The 25,815-nt window shown below is 42.9% G+C and overlaps 1 protein-coding gene across 1 annotated transcript in view; it reads left to right on the top strand.

Moving 5' to 3' along the window:
• cntn2 (contactin 2) overlaps nt 1–25,815 on the top strand; it is an 87,461-nt gene that overhangs the window by 20,570 nt on the left and 41,076 nt on the right. Inside the window, exon 2 of the mRNA XM_056272759.1 lies at nt 19,060–19,224. Coding sequence (XP_056128734.1) covers nt 19,167–19,224 — 58 coding nt within the window. The 5' untranslated portion in view covers nt 19,060–19,166. The remainder of the gene's footprint in view (nt 1–19,059; nt 19,225–25,815) is intronic.

The following is a 25,815-nucleotide window of genomic DNA, read 5'->3' as shown; positions in this document are numbered from 1 at the left end:
ATGTTCTTATATTAAGTAGTTGGAGGCTGGGAATTATGGTGCGACAACACAGTCTCTGGCGTTAATTAGCCGGGCTAGGCTACGGGTTTAGCAACCCACCTTGCACTGCTCCTGCAGTCTGCAGACGATGACGGACGCTGGCTAGCCTGGCTGGGATGGTCTCACTCTGCAGACACTCGCACTGTCACTGGCTGCACACTCTGATCTCTCTCTGGGGGCTGGTAATCACTCTTACTGGTTCTATTATGGTCGTCGCTGGTTAGTCACTGTCTAGCGTCAGCTCAGTCGAGGTGTAGGAGTCAGGAATGTTACGTCTGATCGCTAACACGTTATGCTAAGCTAACACTGTGTGACAGTCTGTAAACCACTATAACAACTAACCCACGCTGTGCTGTGCAATGGATAACAATAGGCAGCACGCACGCATTCCTAAGTCTCTTCTCATTGGCTAACAGGGTCTCGCGTTACTTTAGTCAGACTGTCTGTCTGTCACTATCCGTCAGGGAGCTGTCCCGCAACAATACGTAATTTGAAGCAGTACGCAAGAAGATCATTACTCTACAGCCTGTCTTCCATAATTTAAAGACTGACTTCCGTTTTATCACGTCATGCGTAAGCCTAGAGATGGACCCTGGACACAACAGTTTAGTGGATAGAGCCTGACACGGGAGTGGCTTTTCACCCCACCCTGATGACTCAGTCAAAAAACAAAACAAAACAAAATAATCTCTCGTCTTGTCACGCTCACCGGGTTGATAGTAGAATTGACTCCTGTCCAATTGGATTCCAGATGCCAGGCTTTATACGTGTATCCCTAGTACGTCTGAGCCAGGCGTGCGTCATGATGAGCGCAAATTGGCTTTGATTTACATCAAATTCAGCAGCCTCATAGTGCCGTTTTTTTCCTCCCACTTTAACCTTTTAATAACGTTGCATTCAGTTAGTTCTTGCTAATTACGTACCTGTAGAAACACTGCATGCAGGGATGCACTTCCGGTTCCCAGCTGACGGGTTTATTTGTTGCTCTGCTTGCTTTTAACTTTTAATAATTAATAACTTTTAACAACTCATTGGGACCATTGGATTATTTTATTTTATGGTTTGACTCTATTATTATTTTATGGATTTTATTCGATCATTGACTCCTGCACTGACTTGATAGCCCTGAAGCGTCCGATTCTGTCGTGCTGGTCCCTTTCGTTGGAAGTTTCTTCCTGTAGGAAACGTGTTGCAACCGACTAAAATTACCAGGTATGAAACGCCACAGAATAGTCCGACAATTTTGTTTATTTCCATTCATCAACGTTAATAAGCTCTTATTTTATCAGAGTCCCTGCTGTGAACGAGTTAAATGTGAAGGAGGCGGTTTCTGTCTTATTTGTTTTGAAGCTCCGGTGAGTGACCACATGTTACTTGCTAGGTGCTGTTAGCTGACGTTAGCCATTGGAGAAGAGAATACTGTAGCGTTCACCGCTATTTAAAAAAACACACACAAACACTTCGAAAGTTACAAATGAACGTTGCGTTATTCACGGTTGTTGTCGGCCACAGCCACGCCGTACACACCGCCATTAAACCAGACTCACAGTTCGTCTTCTCTCTCCATAGATCCGACTCACTAACCCTTGACTCAGCAAGAGTGTACCCCCCCCCCGGAACAGCAAAACATCTCCCCCAACTATATACAACGAACTTAACCCCCCCCCCGGTGAATCTGAACACGCTACAATACACTACTTGTTCAAGTTTAGATACTTAGAAACCAACTGGGGATATAAGAATGTTGTCTAGTGCTACTACTACTTTCGGCTGCTCCCGTTAGGGGTCGCCACAGCAGATCATCCATTTCCATTTCTTCCTATCATCTTCATCTTCCTCTGTCACACCAGCCACTTGCATGTCTTCCCTCACCACATCTATAAACCTCCTCTCTGGCCTTCCTCTTTTCCTCTTCCCTGGCAGCTTTATGTTCAGCATCCTTCTCCCAATATACCCAGCATCTCTCCTCCACACATGTCCAAGCCATCTCAATCTTGCCTCTCTTGCTTTGTCTCCAAACCGTCCAACCTGAGTTGTCCCTCTAATACACTCGTTCCTAATCCTGTCCTTCGTCACTCCCAATGAAAATCTTAGCATCTTCAACTATGCCACCTCCAGCTCCGCCTCCTATCTTTTTGTCAGTGCCACTGTCTCCAAACCATATAACATAGTTGGTCTCACAACCATCTTGTAAACCTTCCCTTTAACTCTTGCTGGTACCCTTCTGTCGCAAATCACTCCTGACACTCTTCTCCACCCACTCCACCCTGCCTGCACTCTCTTCTTCACCTCTCTTCTGCACTCCCCGTTACTTTGTACAGTTGACCTCAAGTATTTAAACTCATACGCCTTCTTCACCTCTACTCCTTGCATCCTCACTATTCCACTGCCCTCCCTGTCATTCATGCATAGGTATTCTGTCTTGCTCTTACTGACTTTCATTCCTCTTCTCTCCAGTGCATACCTCCACCTCTCCAGGCTCTCCTCAACCTTCACCCTACTCTCGCTACAGATCACAGTGTCATCCGCAAACATCATAGTCCACGGAGACTCCTGCCTGATGTCGTCCGTCAACCTGTCCATCACCATTGCAAACAAGAAAGGGCTCAGAGCCGATCCTTGATGTAATCCCACCTCTACCTTGAACCCATCTGTCATTCCAACCGCACACCTCACCATTGTCACACTTCCCTCATACATATCCTGCACCACTCCTACATACTTCTCTGCAACTCCTGGCTTCCTCATGCAATACCACACCTCCTCTCTTGGCACCCTGTCACATGCTTTTTCTAAATCCACAGACACAATGTAACTCTTTCTGTCCTTCTCTTTACTTCTCAATCAACATTGTCAAAGCAAACATCACATCTGTAGTGCTCTTTTGTGGCATGAAACCATACTGCTGCTCGCTAATCGTTACTTCTGCTCTTAACCTAGCTTCTATTATTCTTTCCCATATCTTCATGCTGTGGCTGATCAACTTTATACCTCTGTAGTGGCTGCAGTTCTGCACATCGCCCTTATTCTTGGAAAATGGTACCAGTATGCTTCTTCTCCACCCCTCAGGGGTCCTCTTACTTTCCAAGATTGTGTGAAACAATCTAGTTAAAAACTCCACTGCCATCTCTCCTAAACATCTCCATGCCTCCACAGGTATGTCATCAGGACCAACTGCCTTTCCACTCTTCATCCTCTTCATACGGTAATTTATATACAAGTAATGCCTGCCCCACCACTGATATGTCTGCCTTTCTGGAGTCGGTTAGAGAAAATGCCACGCTTATTGATGAGGATTTTAAGAGCAAGTGTGATGAAGAAATAACCATGAATGAAATAAGAAGGGTATCAATAAATTGAAGGGCAACAAATCACCTGGGAATGACAGGCTTACTAGTGAATTTTGTAAGTTTTTCCAAGACGATTTTACAGAATTTCTTCATTTTGTTTTTAGAAAGCAATTGACTTAGGATCTGTTCCAACCTCAATGACACAAGGTTTGATCACAATTATACCGAAACCAGACAATGATCCCTTGTTTTTAGATAACTGGAGGCCCATCACTTTGATTAACAATGATGGAAAACTACTAGCATCAATATTTGCTGAGAGATTAAAAAAACAAACGACTTTATTACACACATATCTCAATCTGGCTTTATGAAGGGAAGGCATATATCCAATAATATTCGCCTGGTATTAGACTTAATCGACTACAGTGACTTTATAAAGGATGACAGTATTATTTTATTTGTTGACTTTTACAAGGTATTTGATTCCATTGAGCATTCATTTATCTTTGAAATGTTTCATTGGTTTTGGTGATTATTTTCAAAGAGTATTTAATACCCTTTACAATAAAGACAGTAAGTAGTTAAGTGAAATTACCTTATGGGACATCACAATGGTTTGATATTGGTAGGGGAATACATAAAGGTTGTTCAACTTCTCCTTTTTCATTCCTTGTAGTTAAGTTGTGGCATTACATATAAACAAAGGTTTATTTAAAGGTATTCAGATACAAGACAAAGAAATAAGGTGTTCCCAACTAGCGGATGATACTACGCTCTTCCTGAAAGATGGCACACAAGTTCAAAAAACAACTGAATGTTTGACATCCTTCTCAAGGGTGTCTGGTCTGAAATTAAATATTAGAAAATGTGAGTTGTACCATGGTCAGCACAAAATGTGGAATTCCTGTTAAGAATATGGTTACCTATTTGGGTATTAAGATCTGCAAGGACCAGAAAGAAATATCAAGATTAAAGGTCTCTCCCATTCTCAAAAAAGTAGAAAATACATTTAATTCTTGGTTATTGGGAGATCTTTCACTGAATGGATGTGTTCGTCTTTCTAAATCTGAAGGCTTATCGAGATTGGTCTATACCTCCCTTGCTTTATTAGATGTTACTCCATCATTCATAAAAAAAAGTAGATTCAATGCTTTTTAACTTTATGTGGAGGAGAAACCTCACTACTTGAAAAGAGATATAATTTGCAACGGCCAGGACAAGGGAGGTATAAATGCACTGGATTACCAACATTAGACAATATTCTCATAGGAGAATGTTGTCTAATGTTGGCAATTAAAATTTCATGTAAGTAGTAATAATTCAATTCATATTAAGGTGGAACATATTAAAATGATGTATAAAAGGGGAATATATTAAAATAATGTGTAAAATGGTTAGAAATGTATATATTACTGGTAAATAGTACGACAGATAATTAAAGTACTAATGCTAAAATGCCAAATTTTGCTCCGGTATATGGTCATTCATTTCATTATAATTTAAGTACAGTGGGGAGAACAAGTATTTGATACACTGCTGATTTTGCAGGTTTTCCCACTTACAAAGCATGTAGAGGTCTGTAATTTTTATCATAGGTACACTTCAACTGTGAGAGACGGAATCTGAAACAAAAATCCAGAAAATTACATTGTGTGATTTTTAAATAATTAATTTGCATTTTATTGCATGAAATAAGTATTTGATCACCTGCCAACCAGTAAGAATTCCAGCTCTCACAGACCTGTTAATTTTTCTTTAAGAAGCCCTCCTGTTCTCCACTCATTACCTGTATTAACTGCACCTGTTTGAACTCGTTACCTGTATAAAAGACACCTGTCCACACACTCAATCAATCAGACTCCAACCTCTCCACAATGGCCAAGACCAGAGAGCTGTCTTAAGGACATCAGGGACAAAACTGTAGACCTGCACAAGGCTGGGATGGGCTACAGGACAATAGGCAAGCAGCTTGGTGAGAAGGCAACAACTGTTGGCGCAATTATTAGAAAATGGAAGAAGTTCAAGATGACGGTCAATCTCCCTCAGTCTGGGGCTCCATGCAAGATCTCACCTCGTGGGGCATCAATGAAAGGTGAGGGATCAGCCCAGAACTACACGGCAGGACCTGGTCAATGACCTGAAGAGAGCTGGGACCACAGTCTCAAAGAAAACCATTAGTAACACATTTCGCCGTCATGGATTAAATTCCTGCAGCACATGCAAGGTCCCCCTGCTCAAGCCAGCGCATGTCCAGGCCCATTTGAAGTTTGCCAATGACCATCTGGATGACCCAGAGGAGGAATGGGAGAAGGTCATGTGGTCTGATGAGGCCAAAATAGAGCTTTTTGGTATAAACTCCACTCGCCGTGTTTGGAGGAAGAAGAAGGATGAGTACAACCCCAAGGACACCATCCCAACCATGAAGCATGGAGGTGGAAACATCATTCTTTGTGGATGCTTTTCTGCAAAGGGGACCGGACGACTGCACCGTATTGAGGGGAGGATGGATGGGGCCATGTATCGCAAGATCTTGGCCAACAACCTCCTTCCCTCAATAAGAGTATTGAAGATGGGTCGTGGCTGGGTCTTCCAGCATGACAACGACCCGAAACACACAGCCAGAGCAACTAAGCAGTGGCTCCGTAAGAAGCATCTCAAGGTCCTGGAGTGGCCTAGCCAGTCTCCAGACCTGAACCCAATAGAAAATCTTTGGAGGGGGATGAAAGTCCGTGTTGCCCAGCGTCAGCCCCGAAATCTGAAGGATCCGGAGAAGATCTGTATGGAGGAGTGGGCCAAAATCCCTGCTGCAGTGTGTGCAAACCGGGTCAAGAACTACAGGAAACATCTGATCTCTGTAATTGCAAGCAAAGGTTTCTTTACCAAATATTAAGTTCTGTTTTTCTGATGTATCAAATACTTATGTCATGCAATAAAATGCAAATTAATTATTTAAAAATCATACAATGTGATTTTCTGAATTTTTGCTTTAGATTCCGTCTCTCACAGTTGAAGTATGCCTATGATAAAAATTACAGACCTCTACATGCTTTGTAAGTGGGAAAACCTGCAAAATCGGCAGTGTATCACATACTTGTTCTCCCCACTGTATATCCTTAATTTTTGGTTATACACTATATATTGTATTCATGCTGTACAGTCTTCTCCACGTGACTGACTGTTTACATCCAAGTGTTCCATCCCGGAGCCTCTGCTTCTGCCTGTGGTCCACCCGCTGACTCCCTCTCCTGGCCCCATCTGTCATTAACTCTTGCCGGTAGTTTTCCCCATACAGACTAGGCACCGTGCCTCTCATCCACATGACATATCCAATAGTAGAAACAACAACAATTGAATATCTGGAGCAAATGTCTGCAATTTGTATCTTATTTGTTGTACTCCCGTTGGTTTTAATTTTGCTTTGACGCCAAACAATTTTGGCCTCTGAATGTGAGATCTCTGGGTAATAAGTCCTTCATCATTAATGATTTTACAGTTTCTAATTAGGATTTTTTTTTATGATTACTGAGACATGGCTGTCCCCAGGGGACACGGTTGCCCTGATTGAGGCTAGCCACCCTGATTTTGCATGTTTTCATATTCCCAGACCCTCTGGTAGAGGGGGTGGCCTAGCTGTTTTTTTATAAGGTAGGTTTTAAGTGCCATCCTGTTACTTTTGGTAATTTTATCTCATTTGAGGTTTTATGTTTTTTAATCACTGGCCCTCCCTCTTTACTCTGCTTCTTAATTTGTAGGCCCCCTAATTCAATTCGTTTTATCTCTTGAGTTTTCTGACCTTCTATCTGTTGTCATGCCAAAATATGACAGGTTGCTTTTTCTTGGTGATTTTAATATTCATGTGTGTTGTCCTTCCCATTCCATGACTTCACATTTTTTGGATCGTATAGACTCTTTTAACCTCATTCAATCTGATAAAGGGGCCACAGATTCCAAAGGCCACATCTTAGACCTTGTACTCTCATCTGGTTTCTCTCTCGAATGTCTTAATCTGCCTGTATCTGACCATAAAGCTATAATTTTTAAAGTCCAACTGCAGCTCGCTATTCCTTGTCACTATCCCTAAAACACGTTCACGCATTCTCAACACTGGCTCTGCAGTTCAATTCTGTGATGCTTTTAATCCATCATCCTTTAATCCCTCTTTATCACCCCTCAATCCAGATGCACTGTTGAATTCATTCAATGATCAGTGCCTACCATCCTCGACCAAATTGGACTGTTTAAAACTAGGAAACAAAAATCAAATAACCTCCCCTGGCAGAATGATCACACTTGTGCTGTTAGAAGACTCCATAGAAAATCAGAACAACAGTGGAAGGTCAACAAATCCAAATGAGCACTTAACACCCTTACAAACCAAATGTTTATTTACCAGAAGGCAGTTAAGGATGCAAGATCAGCGTACTTCTCTGAAGTAATATCAAGAAATAACCACAATCTTAAAGTTCTCTTTAGGGTAATTGATTCTGTTATTAATGCCCCCTCCACTTCTCTTTTTTTACCTGATGTTGAGTTGTCCGAGAATTTTCTCGTTCATTTTGTAATAAAGGTGGAGAATATCCGGTCCCAAATCCAGCCTGGCTGGTGCATTCGTTCCATTCCCCATGTTAATGCTGCCTCTTTTTTACCCAGTTTCAACCCATTACAATTTCAGTGTGAAAGAGTAGTCTCCAATATGAACTCCTCCTCCTGCATCTTAGACATCATTCCCTCTGAAGGAGGTATTTTCAACTATCAAACCCATTATCCTGCAAATTCTTAATAATTTTCTGGCCTCTCATTCTTTTCCCGACAGTTTTAAGCATGCCATTGTTCACCCATTGCTGAAGAAACCTAATTTGTAGATCCCCTGTCTTTAAGTAACTACAGGCCAATCTCCAAATTGTCTTTTCTATCTAAGGTTCTGGAGAGAGTAATTTCACCTCAGTTGATTTCCTTTATAAACACTTGTAGTGTTTTTAACAGTTTCCATCCTGATTTTAGAGCACTTCATAGTACAGAGACAGCTCTAATTAAGGTCACTAATGACCTACTGCTAACTGCAAACAGAGGTGACTGCTTGATTGTAGTTATTTTAGACTTAACTGCTGCCTTTGATACAGTCGATCACAGTATCCTCTTACATTGCTTAGATACTTGGGTTTGCATCAAGGGCTTGGCTCTTAGCTTATTACGCTCTTACCTCACCAACAGAACCTTTTCTGTTGTTCTGGGTAACTCCCCTTCCTCAATGGCTCAGTCGAATTGTGGTGTCCCTCAAGGCTCAGTTCTTGGACCACTTCTCTTTTCTATATACATGCTGCCCCTTGGCCAGGTCATTCAAAATCACGATGTGCTTTACCATTTTTATGCTGACGAAACTCAGTTATACATGCTAAAACCCACAGATCCTAGCGTCCTAGCAAATCTCACAACTTGCCTCTCTGACATTAAATCCTGGATGTCTGAAAATTTTCTCAAATTTAATGATGATAAATCTGAGGTCATTCTTTTCTGTCCCAAAAATTCCATCAGCCCTTTTGTTACTAATCTTGGTGGTCTGTCAGGTAATCTTAAGCAGGCAGCTAGGAATCTTGGGGTAATATCCGACGCTAACCTCAGTTTTGATAATCAAATCAAACAGGTTGTTCAGTCATGCTTTCTTCAGCTCAAGCTATTCTCCAAAATTGGGTCATTGTTATCAATTGCCAGTCTGCAAAAAGTTGTACATGCTTTTATCTATTCTCGGCTTGACTATTGTAATGCACTTTATTCTGGTATCAGCAAGGGCTCCCTCCACCATCTGTAGTTGGTACAAAATGCTGCTGCTCGGCTTATTACCAGGACAGAGAGGCATGACCATATCACTCCTGTGCTTTTCTCTCCACACTTGCTCCCTGTTATATTTCAGATTGATTTTAAATTTTTATTGCTCACTTTTTTTTATATTAAATTTATATCTGATTTTTCCCTTTTTTCTCCCAATTTAGTGGCCAATTGATCCCTATTTTAATTCAAACACCCACCCTCGTAGTGCATGCGTTCGCCAACTGCATCTCTCCGGCCGGCAGTCTCGAAGGAAAGCGCCTCCCCACTTTCGTGACAAGGCGAATCCAAGCCGAACCACTGTTTTTCCGACACACACAGAGACGCATTCACATGACGAACACAAGCCGACTCCGCCCCCCTCCCGAAGACAGCGTTGCCAATGATTGCTGATTCATCGAGTCCGGCCATAGTCGGATCTGACGAGACCGGGGCGCGAACCCCAGTGGGCAACTGCATCGACACCAAGCCGATGCTTAGACCGCTACGCCACCGCGGACGCTTTATTGCTCACTTTTAAGGCTTTGTCTTGCTCCTACATACACTTCTGATTTATTGACCTGGTATATGCCCTCTCGACCAATACGATCCACAGCTGGAGCCCTGCTCGTTATTCCTAGATCTCTGTTTGTTATATGTTATACATTTATTTGTTTATTTATTATTATTACTATTTTAAATTAAGCAAAGAAGTTGATATGGTCTCATATTAGAAACAGAAAGAGAATATGATTATTTATGACCCTGCACTATATGTGTAGGTTGTTTTTTTTTTTAAGTACCAGATAGAATCTGGAGGATTCAGTGACAGCGAGCCTAGCCCAGTGAGAGTGTGGATGGTCGTGGAAGCGATGTGGCCTACCGTAGGCTCTGTCCACAGAAGATGTCTGACTAGCTCCATTCATTCATGAAGACACCAGATAAGAACCCTTACACACTATTAGCTCTACCCAGGTAGAAAAAGACGCAATAGTATACCCAATACGCTAGGGCTGTCAAATTGGCCAAAAATGATGTCGATTATTCCTTCTAAAAAAACTCATAGGTTTTAACCCATCCATTCATTATCTGAATGGTTTATCCTGCTCTTAGGGTCGCGGGGATGCTGGAGCCTATCTCAGCAATCATTGGGCGGCAGGCGGGGAGAACCATTGACAGCCTGCCAGGCCATCACAGGGCTGACATATACACACACACACACACACACACACACACACACACACACACACACACACACACACACACACGTTCATACCTAGGGACAATTTAGTACGGCCGATTCACCTGACCTACATGTTGTTGGAATGTGGGAGGAAACCGGAGCCCCTGGAGGAAACCCACTCCACACAGAGGACAACCCAGGACGACTCCCAAGTTGGACTACCCCAGGGCTTGAACCCAGGACCTAACCACTGTACCACTGTGCCGCCAGGTTCGAACCCATTCAAATACATTTTTGTGCATTATGTCCGTAAGAGGGCAAACCAATACAACAAGAGACATAACTACGTGTATAGGTATATCTATTTCAACATAAACGTGTCTTTTAAAAGATCTACATACCTACACATTACAAAATAAACAAATGAAATAATGCCCTATACCGTAAAACTTCATTTAAAGACCATAGACTCCCCCCCCCCTCTGTACCGTGATTGGTGCTAGAGTGAGAAATGAGAACACGCTGTCTCTTGTAGCGAGAGGATTCATAATTGATGTTATTCGATAGCCTAATTGTTATACAGATTAGATGATATTCATGTTGATTTAAATAAACAATTTGATAGTATTTTTCCATATTTCTTTAAATCCCAGCCCATCAACTACTATACTAATCGGTCTCATGTCCTTGCATATGAGTCAAGTTTCTTCGTGCATGCCTCTTGACATGCTGCAAATAACGAGCTTGTGACGGGCGGTGTAAAATATGAGTTGAGACGTGGCTGTTTTGGGTGAAGTTCCGGACATCAGGCTATGCTCATTTGAGTGCGTATTTTCGAGACGTGCCCTCAGGTTACTAGTAGTGGAATGGTAAGTTAACTGTAGTTACATATAGCTCGCATACGACTTTATCTCGAGGTTCCACAATTTTTCCGTTTTCTGACCAAAATCCGAGGTATTTACAAACGGGACTTATTAGATTGTTCAGAGTGAAAATCACTTTCTCTGCGGCTGAGTTGGGTTGTGAACTCTGCCACCTTTACCACACGGTTGAATTATTCGCTCATTTCAGCTTGACCTAAATGTCATTTTCAACCAATGAAAGCGCCGTTGTGTGTTTCCTGTCTGTGATGCAGCGTACTCAGTGCAGCGGCTAATGCCTCACGGGAATTCGCGAGGCAGACAGCCGCAGTAATCCCCCCCCCCCCCCAAGAAAGTTGATTTTCAGACAAGAATGTCTGGTTTTGTTTTGTTTTTTGCAATTTGGTTACATATTCGAATTTGGAATATTCATTGACAGCCCTACAATACACACAAACACACGGAATTGAACTCTGGGTCTCAAACCCAATACACACACACACACACGCACACACACGGACAAGGAACTGAACTTTTGGATTTCAGACTCATTAGTTTAAAGACATATTTGTTGTTTCCAACTGAAGGAGACTTACTTATTTTCCCTATTTCCATGTGTTACTTTAAAGAGCTCTATTTTCCCATTTTTTCTTTGAACTTCATATGCAAAATTCAGAGCTGTACATATACGTTGTACCTGTAAGGCAATGAAATTGTCAACTGTTCAACTCAATACTAACGCTTCCATCCAGCCATCCATTTTCCAAGCCGCTTATCCTAATTAGGGTTGCAAGATGCTGGAGCCTATCCCAGCAGTCATGGGGCAGACGGCAGATACTAACTAACTCCTCTAATACTAACTCCTCTTCAAATACTAATACTAATGCTAACTCATCCTACGAGTTAATTCAAGGCATACCACTTCCCAAACCTAGCTAGATGTTAGTGTCCCTATAACTATCCTTGGATAGGACTAGAGGCACTACATTTACATTGCCAGCAACAATGATTTCTGTCGACATTTCAGTCACAGAGATCAGCTAATGAACATATCTCCATTCCGTGCAGCTGACAACAACAAGCAACTGGTTAAATTGCCTGCAGAAACAGTTTATTGATGTGAAAACCTTAGCTCCAATCAACTATACATATTTACAGTAGTTTATAGATATAGTAGCTCACCTGCTGGTGTGTTTTTTTAACCTACATACCATCCCAATAACAGCTATAGTTATGTAAACATTACAGCTATAGTTAATTGATCAGTCTACTTGTTGATTTGAATGACCATCTGTTTACGTTACCGCATGTCAGAGCACTAGCCATGGTTCTGATAGCTTTCTCTTTGACCTTTCTACTTTCCCAATACAATAGCCTAAGTAACTCATTCAGCTGTAAAATCCAACGACGGTAAACTATATCTACGCCTAATGGCATGTGGTGTGCACTAGGGCCCATCAAAATAGCTTGCCCTGGGGCCTGAGGTGATTATAAGATGGGGCTGGGTCTGTTTCTGATTCGGTCTACTTGTCACTGCAGATGCAGTCTGTCCCTAATTTAGTTGTGATTGGTTGGAGCACACACACTGTAGCCGTGGCATCATTGTCAACTAACCACACCTTCCCACGAATTCCAGTTCAGCAGAAGAGGTAACTACCATGTGACTGCAGTATCGCTTTAATTATTTATTTGAGTGGGGTGAAATGCATATGCAAGCATCCATTAAAACACATTTAGTTAGATGTTCCTGTTTGTCCTCGCCTAGACTGCTGCACAAAAACTGCTCAAGGAAGTACATTATCATTACATCGTCCAACACATCTAGGACCCCGAGTAGATCTAGCAACCCAAGCAGATCCAGCACCTACACAAGCATAGGCATATGTGCAATTGCAAACCAAAATGGGCACCAAAATTGTACTAAGCCAGTGGCTCTGTGTTAACACCCCCCCCCCCAGCTGCGCCACTGTGGTGGCCAGTGATACAGAGAAATTTGCAAAAAAAAAGTCAATGAGACGAGGATCCTTCAAAATAAGACTTATTGACGTATCAACAAAGTCTGAGTCAGGTCTGCGGAGTGACTGAAAATCAGACAAAATCCTCCCTGTCTTTATACCATTTACAAATCTAGTGAACAATCTACTTGCGTCAGTCAATGTCCTGCTGTTAATCAGGGACCTTGTTGATCAGGACATGTTGGCGGAGCAGGAGCCTCTCTATCGATGCAAGGATAACGTTAGGATGTCTTCAGTCATCCCCCTTTGACAGTCTAATGGTTGTCTTGATATGCTACTACTACTGCTACTACTGTTTTCTGCATAATAATGGTTACACTTACATGATGGAATGTCACTTATCATACATTTGGGCATAAACAAGTTTATCTTCTACTAATGTTCTGTCCTGGTTATATGGTCTTGTGCTACTTGCCACAATTGCTTGTCACTCTAGTCACATGAAATGACAGATACCCATATGTGCCCTTACGTACTACCATACCACCACAACCATCTCGCCAACGATGGGACCATCTTGAGTCACGAAATTACCAAACAAATGCAGGCAGGAAAAAAAAATCACCTTGCATTCCATGAAATTGCCAAATCAGGCTGTGTTTGCGCCTCTGCCAGCTCTGCACCAGCACCACAATAGAGCCTTATGTCTTATGTGTTGAGAGAGAGATTAGAACAATTGGTTACATTATTTGGTTAATATGTTGTCTATTTTTATGTGTGGGGCGTGTGTGTGCGTGTGCGTGTGTATGTGTTTATTGTGTACCATACTCTAAGCGGAGGAAGAATGTGACTGATGACCATGAGGAAAGAGGCCTTGCGTGCTGATGTAAAATGGCTTAAATAAGTCAGGATAGTGGGTGGCCAATGAAGGTCATCCTTTACACCCCCCCCCATTCATCCTTACTGTTACTTTCCCCATACTCACTCAAGCTCTTCAGGATTCTTTACCTGTCCATTAGTCTTATACCCATTTTTGCCATTTTATTCATTATTTTCTGAAAATAATGAATTAGTCAAGACTGCTTTTCATTTTAAACATGTTTTATTAAAAACTTGTCTTGATCAGCCTACCTTTTATTTGTGTGTGTGTGTGTGTGTGTGTGTGTGTGTGTGTGTGTGTGTGTGTGTGTGTGTGTGTGTGTGTGTGTGTGTGTGTGTGTGTGTGTGTGTTTGTGTGTGTGCATGTCCCCATGTGTGGTCATCAAGGCATCAAGGGAGCGCAACTCCCATCAGCAGATGTCCACACAGCCCTAAAAGCTCCTTGGCCTTGGGTGGTCAGTCATGCTCATTTATGGAGTAGGACAACTGAAAGTGGAGGAAGGTCGGGGAAGAGAAAGAGAAGCATTGTGGTAAAGGACATGAAAAAGTTAATTGTGTTTCAAAAGACTCATTGAATTTGGATTTCTTGAGGTGCCTTTCACAGTCCTAAATTTGAGTAGAGAAGCAAAAGGGAAGGGGAGGTGAACCGAGAAGAATGGAGGAGAAGACTATATACCAGGAGAGAGGAGAAGACTGGGGAGATGTCGGGAGTAGTAGTGAGAGAGTGAGAGAGGTGCAGAAAGGCAGAGGCAAGTTATCACATCTATGTCAACACACACAACCACAGCCACATACATACATGTAGCATCCCCCACACACGCAAACTCTCCCATATCTATCCTCACATATACTAGTGTATCACATAGACTTAAAAATCAAGTGAAATCTTTGAGTACTCAGGGCTTACTCATGCATAGTAAGTCAAGAGCACATGCTGATAAGGCTCAGTAACTTGCACACTTAAACACCTACACACTCAAGACATACACGAAGCGGATGCTTGGATTATAGTGCCTCTTCTAGTTTACTGTAATATGCACCTGAGAGAGTGTGCACGAAAAGGAGAGTGTTGATAAGAGAAGTGGGTGGTTGTGTTATCTCTAGCTGAGTACACAGTGAGAAAATAAGCACTTGAGTGGTGCTTATCCTACTGAGACAGCTATCAGTCTGCAGGAATACTCATAAGGGTGTCATTGGTGTGTGTGTGTGTGTGTGTGTGTGTGTGTGTGGGGTGCGGGTGTGCGTCAATCCTCCTGAAGTTAGAGTCATTATGTAAATGGAAATGTGCATCCTTTTTCGTCTATTTGGGTATGTTTGTGTATGTGCTCGGTAACGAGATTGCTGCTGGGACCGTTTCTGACGGAAACAGTTGGCGTGACCACAGATATACCTTTTGTGGGGTTGGAAGCGAGTGTGAGTCATCGTTTGAAAATAACACCTTTCACCTGTTGCTTTTAATGCTGTTTGAGCTGGCCCGTGTTCGACTACATGCTTTTGTAACATTATAGCCCCCTTTTTCCAAGCCACTTGGCTCACTTTAGAATACGGCTCTTATTACGAGGTGGTGCAGCAGGATCCTAAATTACATCCTCAGGGCAGCCTCCTCTTGGGATGCGTAGAAACTGCTGCATGTTCCATCACTTTTATCTCGCACTGTGTTTTTCAATGCTGGGCCCCAATTAGCCAGACGGATGGAGAAACAGAGCAGATATGCCTGTACTGTCCGTCCTGCTTCAAATTTTGCCTTGACCATGCTTAGGTTGAGCCTAGGTGATTGCAAAATGGTACCCTACTGATACCAAAAGGGTATATTTAGGGTTAAAATGGGTAACTGTTTCATTGGAATTTAAAGGGGAAGCTGTCATTTGTAGTTTTAATATTTTGCTATACAGTATGAATCTGTGACAGTTATTTTAATCAACATTGATTTTCATGTTGTGCTTAACAAAGGGTTCTTTAGAGTTTAATGTAACCTGCTCTACTCTTCTCCTGGATTGCCACCTTGCCGTAGTGGAGAAGCTTGCGTGTACCAATGATGTTGTCTGGAGCTTGGCTCCTGGTAGGGTTCCCCAAGGCAGACAAGTCAAGGGGGAGGTTCCAGACGAAGCACGATCCAACAAAGACCTCAACGGTGGAAGAGGTGGAAGATGTCTCCATGTCACTACGACAGTGAAGGTGGATGAAGGCTGCAACAGAGGGTGGTCCCCAATCATCTTGGTTCTCCATGTCACTGGACTCTGGCCACCCCCTGCCAAGGACCATGTGGGGTCTGCAGGCGTATCAGCATCTCCATGTAAAAAGCTGTCACGTGCAGGCGTCCTCCCATCATGCGGCTCTAGAATCGGCCTCTACACCCACCTGAAGACCCAGAGGGAGGATGGTCATACGCAACCCCGAGTGACTGCTGATGATGATAATGACTCTACTCTAATTGAGTCTAATCTGATTTAGTATAATGTTTAGGGAAGAAATTGTGTATGTCATAACAGATATTTTAAAGACAGGAAGTCTGTACTCCAAAATTTTCACGATATCTTCAGTTTTAGTCTATTTGTACAGCTGGGAGGAGGATACATGAAAAATGTCTTGGCTTGTTAGGTCTTCAGTGTATATTTTGTTATTCTTTTTTCCTCTGCCTTAAACCAGTTTTGAGCATCCATCCACCCCTTATCAAAACCGCGTATCCTGCTCTCAGGGTCGCGGGGATGCTGTAGCCTATCCCAGCAGTCATTGGGCAGCAGGCAGGAAGATGCCCTGGACAGCCCACCAGGCCATCACAGGGCCAGTTATCAGTTTTGAGCATGTCAGATAAAATTCGGACACATATTTATCACTAATATTTTCAACAAAAAAATTTAATAAATTTAAGAAAATAATAGAAACAACACATTTTCAAGGTCAGAAGTACAATAATTAATGGCTACATTACCTATAGAAATATTAGCTTTCAGAAATACCAATAATGTCACAACAAGCAGATGGGAAATTCTGCTTTGGCTTATGCTACCAAAAAATAATTTCATGGTAAAGTTTGAGATCTGATTCTAACATGGGATCTAGTTTGATTTGTCTACACCGAATCCCCTGTGCCTTTGTTTGATTCAAATCTATGTCTGCACCACTTCCTTATGTCCCCTAGTCCAGTCTCTTTCTATTATGTGTTGCTGTATCACATCCAAACTACCCTGTTCTCTGAACCCAATGCAAGCCTGACTTCCTCCATGTCTGACTTTCGGGATCTAATAGCAGTGTATCCAAGCGTATCCATGCCTGGTGATACAAGGATAAAAGTTCATTTTAAATGACGTGCAATCATAACATTAGAGCAAATGAATCCATTCTGACTAATGGGACCCATTCCGTTTAAATTATCTAAGAAGCTTCCTATGCACATACGCAGTTTTGTGCACAAGGACTCTTTGTTGAGTAAAAAGTAAATGGGGAATTGCAGCATGATACGGTACCTGCTATATTTTTTGTAGGCATAGACAGCACAGAGTCATTCAAGATAGCAATATGTGATACACTGCACCCTTTTCCCACTTTCCCCTCGTCCATTAACCTGTAAACTGATTTGTCTGTCTCACTGTGTTGCACTCGCTCTCCCCTATTTATCTATTATATCTATTTCCTTTCATCTTCACCATCGTTACCTCTCCTCTCTCTCTAGCTCCTTTACTTTACTCAGTCATCCTCCTACCTGACACACACACACACAGCCAAACTTTTTCCTCCATTCATCTTAATCATCATACTCCTTTCCAGGTCTATTTTTATTCCCCCTGTTTTTTTCTCCTGCTGTGTCTATTTTATTGCCCACAGCTATCGCTCTGCTATTTGTCAGCAGAGAAGCCAGTCATGAGTCAATAGACAGTGACAGGGATGTCTGGAGTGTGTAGGTGTACGTGTTTGGGGAGAGATGGTGGGATTCAAGACACAGGATGACACTGCAGATTATGGTTCAACAAGGCTTGTTAGGGGATTGGCTGCCTTTTGTGATGATGTTTGGTGGAAATAAGGGATGGCATAGTACAAATTTGTAGAAGAGAGGCAAGGCTGGGAGGGAGAATATTAGTATATGAGAGATCTGACAAAAGGAAATGGACAATAGATAGTTCTTCTCAAAGTTATAACTGTAATCGTTTTGGTGGAATATACTCCCACTTGAGTCGACCCAATGTTTTCCCCTGAAAGACATCTGATGATTTAGTATTTATCTGAGAATAAAGGTGGAGAACTACAGGGGGAGTATTGGGAACATCGAAAAGGAATATGAGTTTGTTGTTAGTGAACATACATTTTTATCATATATTTTGCTTGCCATGCTGACTGGAGGGCGGCACGGTGGCCCAGTGGTTAGTTCTGTTGCCCCATAGCAAGAAGTTCCTGGGTTCGAACCCTGGGGTAGTCCAACCTTGGAGGTCATCCCGGGTCGTCCTCTGTGTGGAGTTTGCATGTTCTCCCCGTGTCTGCGTGGGTTTCCTCCTGGGGCTCCGATTTCCTCCCACAGTCCAAAGACATGTAGAGCAGGTGAATCGGCCATACTAAATTGTCCCTAGGTGGGAGTGTGTGTGTGTGTCAGCGCTGTGATGGACTGGCGGCCTGTCCAGGGTGTCTCCCCGCCTGCCGCCCAATGACTGATGGGATAGGCTCCAGTGTCCCGCAACCCTGGTTAGGATAAGCGGCTTGGACAATGGATGGATGGATGCTGACTTGAATGCTATGGGCATCCCCTGTCCTCTCTTTGTTCATGCTGATGAAGGTTGTCTCAGTAAAAGTGAGATGCAAAGAACCAGATGTAAAAATTGTAGATGTACGATGCCTCAGACCCAACGAAAACAACTTTGTCAGATGTAGAAATTTTAGGAAACCATCCAAATCCTGTTTTGATCTGTTGAATCATAGCCTCGAGATGTGAAAAATTTGCCTGGGATGGTAACTTTGCATTTCATTTGTTACAACAAATGGCATCATTAAGAGTTCTTCTTTCTACAGAGGTGTGTGAGTTGGTTACGAAAATGGTATTTTCCCTCTTCATTTTCTTGAAGGCACTGAATGGACTCCACTCTGCCGTTGTGAGACTGCAAACAAGATTTGCTGACAACTGTTGAGCCATCGATCCTGATCCTGTTGTAATCTTGGACCAATCCTGAAAATGGCGCTGGTTTTATGTCTTCTAATCCTCAGCTCACTGTCCCTGAAGTACACTATTGGTAAGGTCCTCATTTTGCATGAAGACTTACATGTCACAGATCCTGATACCTGAGCGTAGCAGTGACATTCCTCAAGCTAATGTGTTAAGTCGTTTCCTCAGCCCATCTTAGTATTTCGTTGGGGTTATTACAATCATTATAACATCAGCTTATGACATGTGATGCTGCTCTGAAAATGGTCAGAGGAATTCCCCACTTCTATCCAGTCATATCTTTTCTATTCTTTATTTGAATTAAAAAGAGAAAAGTTTGAAAATTAAAAGATTTTTTTTTTCAATTGAAAAAAAAATGAAGTCTTTCAGATGTTACAATTTGTGTCATTATCACGACACAAATGGCACAGTGGCCCAGTGGTTAGTGCTGTCGCCTCACAGCAAGAAGGTCCTGGGTTCAAACCCTGGGCTTGTTCAGCCTTGGGGTCATCCCAGGTCATCCTCTGTGTGGAGTTTGCATGTTCTCCTTGTGTCTGCCATGGGTTTTCTCCGGGTGCTCCGGTTTCCCCCACCATCAGAAAGACATGCATGTTAGGGTTAATACTAGTTAATGCTAATGTTAGGGTTAATCTGTGCCCCTGACTGAGACATGGCAAGAAGAACTAGCATTGGTCCCCGGGTGCTGCAAGATGGTTGCCCACTGCTCCTAGCTACACAGCTAGGATGGGTTAAGTGCAGAGCAGAATCTCCCCTTAGGGATCAATAAAGTATCTCAAAATAAGAAAAAAACCAACAAAATCACCGCGATGACAAATGGTGAAAGTAACAAAATTACAGTGCTGTAATCGTTTACTTTCACCAGAGCAGTTCCGTTTGTGATGTTACAGAAACCTTACGAGTTTATTAGCAGGTTCATGTTTAAATTCCTCCTTCCATGTTGGTCGAACATGAAGAGTTCTTTTGTCTAAAAAGCCAACGATAAGCTGACTATGCTCTTCACATGCATTGATAAATCAAAAGACTGAGCAAAAATCTAGGTCCCATAATGAGGTTAGGTGTATGCTGATGTCAACCATACCCTGATAATAATAACTAAGTCAGGACATTTACAGGACTGTTTCCAGAGTTAGAGTAACGCCTTGATTGGTTTACGTTTGGGTTATTCATTTGCATGTACAAACAATCTAATGCCTTTTTCTGGACCCAGACTTATTGGTGAACCCATGCTTGTGCGTGTGTGTGTGTGTGTGTGTGTGTGCGTGTGTGCGTGCATGCGTGTGCGGGCAGGCAGACCAATATGAGTTTTTAACCATAAGTGTAAGAAGATTTTTTTCTTTTTTTTCGGGGGGGATTTTTTTTCTCCCTTTTTCTCCCCAATTGTATCCAGCCAACTACCCCACTCTTCTGAGCCATCCTGGTCACTGCTCCACCCCCTCTGCCGATCCGGGGAGGGATGTAGACACATGTATTGGAGGAGGGCATGCCTTCTCCAATACATGTGGAGTCACCAGTTGCTTCTTTTCACCTGACAGTGAGGAGTTTCGCCAGGGGGACGTAGTGTGTGGGAGGATCACGCTACTCCCCCCAGTTCCCCTTCCGCTCCGAACAGGTGACCCGATCAAGTCAAGTCAGTTTTATTTGTATAGCCCAATATCACAAATTACAAATTTGCCTCAAGGGGCTTTACAGCAACACAACATCCTGTCCTTAGAACCTCGCATCGGATAAGGAACAACTCCCCCCCAAAAAAAACTTAAAAAAAAAACCTTCAACAGGGAGAAAAATAGGAAGAAACCTCAGGGAGAGCAACACAGGAGGGATCTCTCTCCAAGACAGACAACGTGCAATGGATGTTGTGTTTATACAATTTACAGAATACAGCATTGAAAGAGGATAACAGAATTACAACGGAATTATAAAATCTATGAAGAATATGATGCACAGGATGCCAGGCAGTGTCCAGACGCCACCGGAACAGCCCAGGCAGGACCCAAGCCACGCTACCAGCATCACCATGTAAAAAAAAAAGAAATGAAAAGAAAAACAACCACAGGAGGTGATATTGCAGTGACCAGGACACATACCCACATCCAGCTTCCCACCCACAGACACAGCCAATTGTGTCTGTAGGGATACCTGACCAAGCCGGAGGTAACACTGGGATTCAAACCGGTGATCCCCATGTTGGTAGGCAACAGAATAGAACGCCACGCTAACTGGATGCCCAGAACATTTTTTCTAAGTGAGGACAGTTTGGCTGTTCCACACTACTTTAAGGGTCTATTTTAGGGTTAGGACATGGGTTTAGGGTTAGAATTAGAATTGGGCTAAGGTTAGGTAGGAGCTAAGGTTAGACATGTAGTTCTGATAGTCAAAGTTAGGGTTAGGGGCTAGGCAATGAATGTAGTCGGTGAGAGTCCTCACAAGTTTCGAAAAAGAAAAGTGTGTGTGTGCGTGTGCGTGAGTAGCCAGAAGCAGGTGAGTATTCCTCACTGCAGGACACAGAATGGGAACCAGACACCGGGTGGAGTTATAGTATGTCTGTATCATTGTAACTAAAACAACAACAAAAAATCCAATTTCAGTTTATATGCAAGTTTCAAAAGAAGTTGAAAACTTAACTGAAATACAATTTTTTCCCTGTTCTCTAGTGTCAGTTCTTATACAAAGAGGTCAGACAAGCAATAAGAAAATTAAAAGTGTCCTCATTCCCTTCTTGTATTTATGGTGGGGCTTTTAAAGGTTCCTTTCTTCAAAAAGTTATGCAGACTTTGGCCTTTCTTTCTTTTTTTTTATTTCAACACAAAGTAACTTCATTCCTTTGGTTTTGATATACGAAAAGAAAATGCTCAAAAAATGTGTTCCTTTTCTTATCTATACCTTCAAATGGATGGAGTGCCTGGAGAGCTGCTATTTGTTGTTTTTCCTCCATCTTGTGAATTTCAGGTATTCCCACTCTACCCTTGAGATTTCCGAGGTTCTCATACCGCATCAGTTAACATCTCAGAGCCTTGATGGCTTGAAAGATGCTTAAGCGCTTGGCTGCCCTCTGACAGTATAAAGCAATACCAGCTGTGGTAGTGCGCTGCAGAATGGCACTTTTCAGGTCACATCTGATGAATGTAAACTCTGAAACAACAAAGAAAACAAGCTTAACTATGATATTGTACCATAGAAGTTTTTGCAGTGCATAAAATCCAAAAGAGCAGAGCAAGGAGAAAGTCAATATTCATGGAATTGATTTTGAATTTTCTAACAGTCAAGTCAAATTTATTTGTACAGCCTTAAATCCCAATTTACACCTAAAGGGCTTTATAGTCACACCACACTGCATCACAACGGCGACAGCAAGAGAGGAGTCCTACAAATTAGTCTGACATTTAAAGGTTTACTTTAATTTCATTGCTGCTGTTGGTTGTAAGTCTTTTGGTTTGAGGAGAACATAACACGTCAGTGGCGGCACAGTGACGCAGTGGTTAGCGCGGTCGCCTCACAATAAGAAGGTCCTGGGTTCGAGCCCTGGGGTAGTCCAACCTTGGAGGGGCATCCCAGGTTGTCCTCTGTGTGGAGTTTGCATGTTCTCCCCGTGTCTGCATGGGTTTCCTCCAGGTGCTCCGGTTTCCTCCCACAGTCCAAAGACATGTAGGTCAGGTGAATCGGCTGTAGTAAATTGTCCCTAGGTGTGAATATGTGTGTGTGTGTGTGTGTGTGTGTGTGTGTGTGTGTGGTGGTGGTGGGGGGGCTGGCCTGTGATGACCTGGCGGCCTGTCCAGGGTGTCTCCCTGCCTGCCACCCAATGACTGCTGGGATAGGCTCCAGCATCCCTGAGTAGGATGGGTGGTTTGGATAATGGATAGATGGATGAATGGATGGATAATACTTCATATTTTTACCTTTATACACTGCTGTGTGGTGTCTCATGTGGCAAACCGCGCTGTGCACTTCTGATATGGGCAAAAGAGAAAGTGAAGCGGACAACTGCACACTCAACAGCCTGAAAGTGGATGATCATCATTCATCAAAATAGTGACATACGTCTGTAAGGAAAGAAACATCCTGAATAGAAGTCTCTCAAGTTTTGTTTTTTTATGTTTTGATTTTTTTCCCCCTCCTTTTTCTTCCCAGTTGTACTTGGCCACTTACCCTACTCTTCACATCTGGCTTCCCACCCGCAGACACGGCCAATTGTGTCTGTAGAGACGCCCCACCAAGCCGGAGGTAACACGGGGATTCGACCCGCTGACCCCGGTGTTGGTAGGCAGCGGAATAGACCGCTACGCTACCTGGGCGCCAAGTCTCTTAAGTTTGATGCCATGCTTAGCACAGCAAAAATTAAGTCCAAACAATTTTTATATAATTGATTTTCTGCCAACAAGAAGGCATGATGCGAGTGGCAGTTTTCATTGTGATAGAATATATTGGGTAATGCAGCCCCGTGCAAACCACAGTTATCAGGTCATTCAAGGACAGGGGCATGACTCTTACATGTCACGTATGTGGCATTGTGTGGCTATCAATATTGTGTGGCTATCAGAATTGTGTGGCTATCATTTCCAGTGTTTAGCACAAACCAGCAACGTTATCCAAAGGGGTTGAATCAAGTGCAACTGGATTTGGTATATATCTGTGAAGATGTTTCGCCTCTCATCCAAGAGGCTTCCTTAGTTCGTGCCTTTCTGACTAGACCAAGCTAGTCTGACTGGCTGGTGATGAGACTCAGAATTTATCCTCTAGGAGTCATTGTCAGAGCTATAGATGTCCATGGCTCTTTATGTCCCGATGTTTACCAACGCAAACAGACAGAGAACACAACGGACAGAGAAGATAGATGGTTTGAAAGAGGGGTGAAGGAAGCCATCTATGCGAAACTGGAAAAACCATCCCTCAACAGAGGAGGAGGTCTGCGACACCACCTATCTCCCGCTTACAATGCCGTCCTTTCATCTCTCCCCAGGAGACTCAAGAAGCCTAGCCTCCAAGAACAACAGTCGGTCACTAACGGCTCCAACGACTCTCATGACCACTGAATAATGAAGTCGAAACTAACACCTCCAACGACCGTCGCTGCTAAACAAATGCAAATCAATAGCTCCGATAACGACAGGCGCGGCCAAACATCGGTACACAAAAGAGCCACTCATATCTATGGCCCTGTTAGCGACGGGCATTGGTAAACATCGGGACACAAAGAGCCATGGACATCTATAGATCTGACAATGACTCCTAGAGGATAAATATCTGAGTCTCGTCACCAGCCAGTCAGACTAGCTTCGTCTAGTCAGAAAGGCTCGAACTGAGGAAGCCTCTTGGATGAGGGGCGAAACGTCTTCACGGATATATACCAAGCCCAGTTGCACTTGATTCAACTCCTTTGGATAACCATGACCTGGATGAATGAGAACATTCACAGACAAACCAGCAACGCTAAACTAGCAAACGTGTTTGACGCTAGAGGTTACATGCATGGGTTACATGATGCATATTTCATAGATATTTGCTAATGCTGGAATTAAGTAAAGTTTTAAATAAAAAAACAGTGACTTGTCTGTCTTACAATACAATGTGCTGCCATTTCATTCTTTCTTTTGTTGTACCTCCATCTTCCTGCACTCCAGACTCCACAGGTGACTTGAATTAAGTAGTTTTATATTATCTACAAAGACTGGAGAGCGGGAAGAGCTGTGTGGGGTAATGTCGCTGTGGACTGATCAATCAGCACATTTGCCAGGCCGTGACGGACATCTATATCCCTGCCCATAATCCAACCCAGCCCCATTCTGTGTCCAACAGAGGGGATCCTCTCAAAGCAGAGCTTTGGGTACCGCCCATCTGAGGGCTTGGGGGGCCTGGTTAAAATTTCATGACTGTTGTTTTAGACAAGGGGTGGGAGCAGTCAGATTTTCTTCCTAAGAGGTCCCTTGAAATAATGTACCAGTCCTATGAATGATAGATGTTGATAGGGTGAAGCTTCTGTTGAAATCGACATGCTCCGTCAATGGAGCGAATTGTGAAGTCACACATAGAAAATCCCAGTGGACACAACACGCTGCACTAAAAGGTGGTTCATTACTGTCAGAATATGTTAGTGGCCTAAATTAAACATATGCTCAAAAATAACATACTCTTACACAGATGTGTGTTTCTCTTTTTCTCTTTCATTCACATACACATAAAAATACCCAAATAAAGTCTGTCGTCTTTATAGAAAAGTTGCTCCTGAGCCCCAACTGTTGAGTCTAATTTGTCCAAAGCAGTTAAAAAGTATAGCACAGCAAGAAAGCGAGCGACCATTCTGGTTGCTCATAAACTGATCCCTACATATGTGTAATTCTTGCAGTATGATTTGGAAGATATTTGAAAAGTTTTCTTATACGGAGAAGATATTTGAAATAGTTCTGTTTGGCTGGGCACAGTCTACCTAAGCCCTATAACGGTTGTGTATTATAACCTAGTTATTGCCCTCCCATACAAATGTAGAGCCTTTATTATTACTGCTTATCCCAGGAAAATTCACTCTTTTTTGTGGATTTTTCCCCCCTTTTTCTCCCCAATTGTACCCGGCAAATTACCCCACTCTTCCGAGCTGTCCTGGTCGCTGCTCCACCCCCTCTGCCGATCTGGGGAGGACTGCAGACTACCACATGTCTCCTCCGATACA

The sequence above is a fragment of the Lampris incognitus genome, chromosome 2 (genome assembly GCF_029633865.1).
Source record: "Lampris incognitus isolate fLamInc1 chromosome 2, fLamInc1.hap2, whole genome shotgun sequence".
Taxonomy (NCBI): Eukaryota; Metazoa; Chordata; class Actinopteri; order Lampriformes; family Lampridae; genus Lampris; species Lampris incognitus.
The sequence above is the reverse complement of the archived record's forward strand: the minus strand, read 5'-3'. Positions and strand labels throughout refer to the sequence as shown.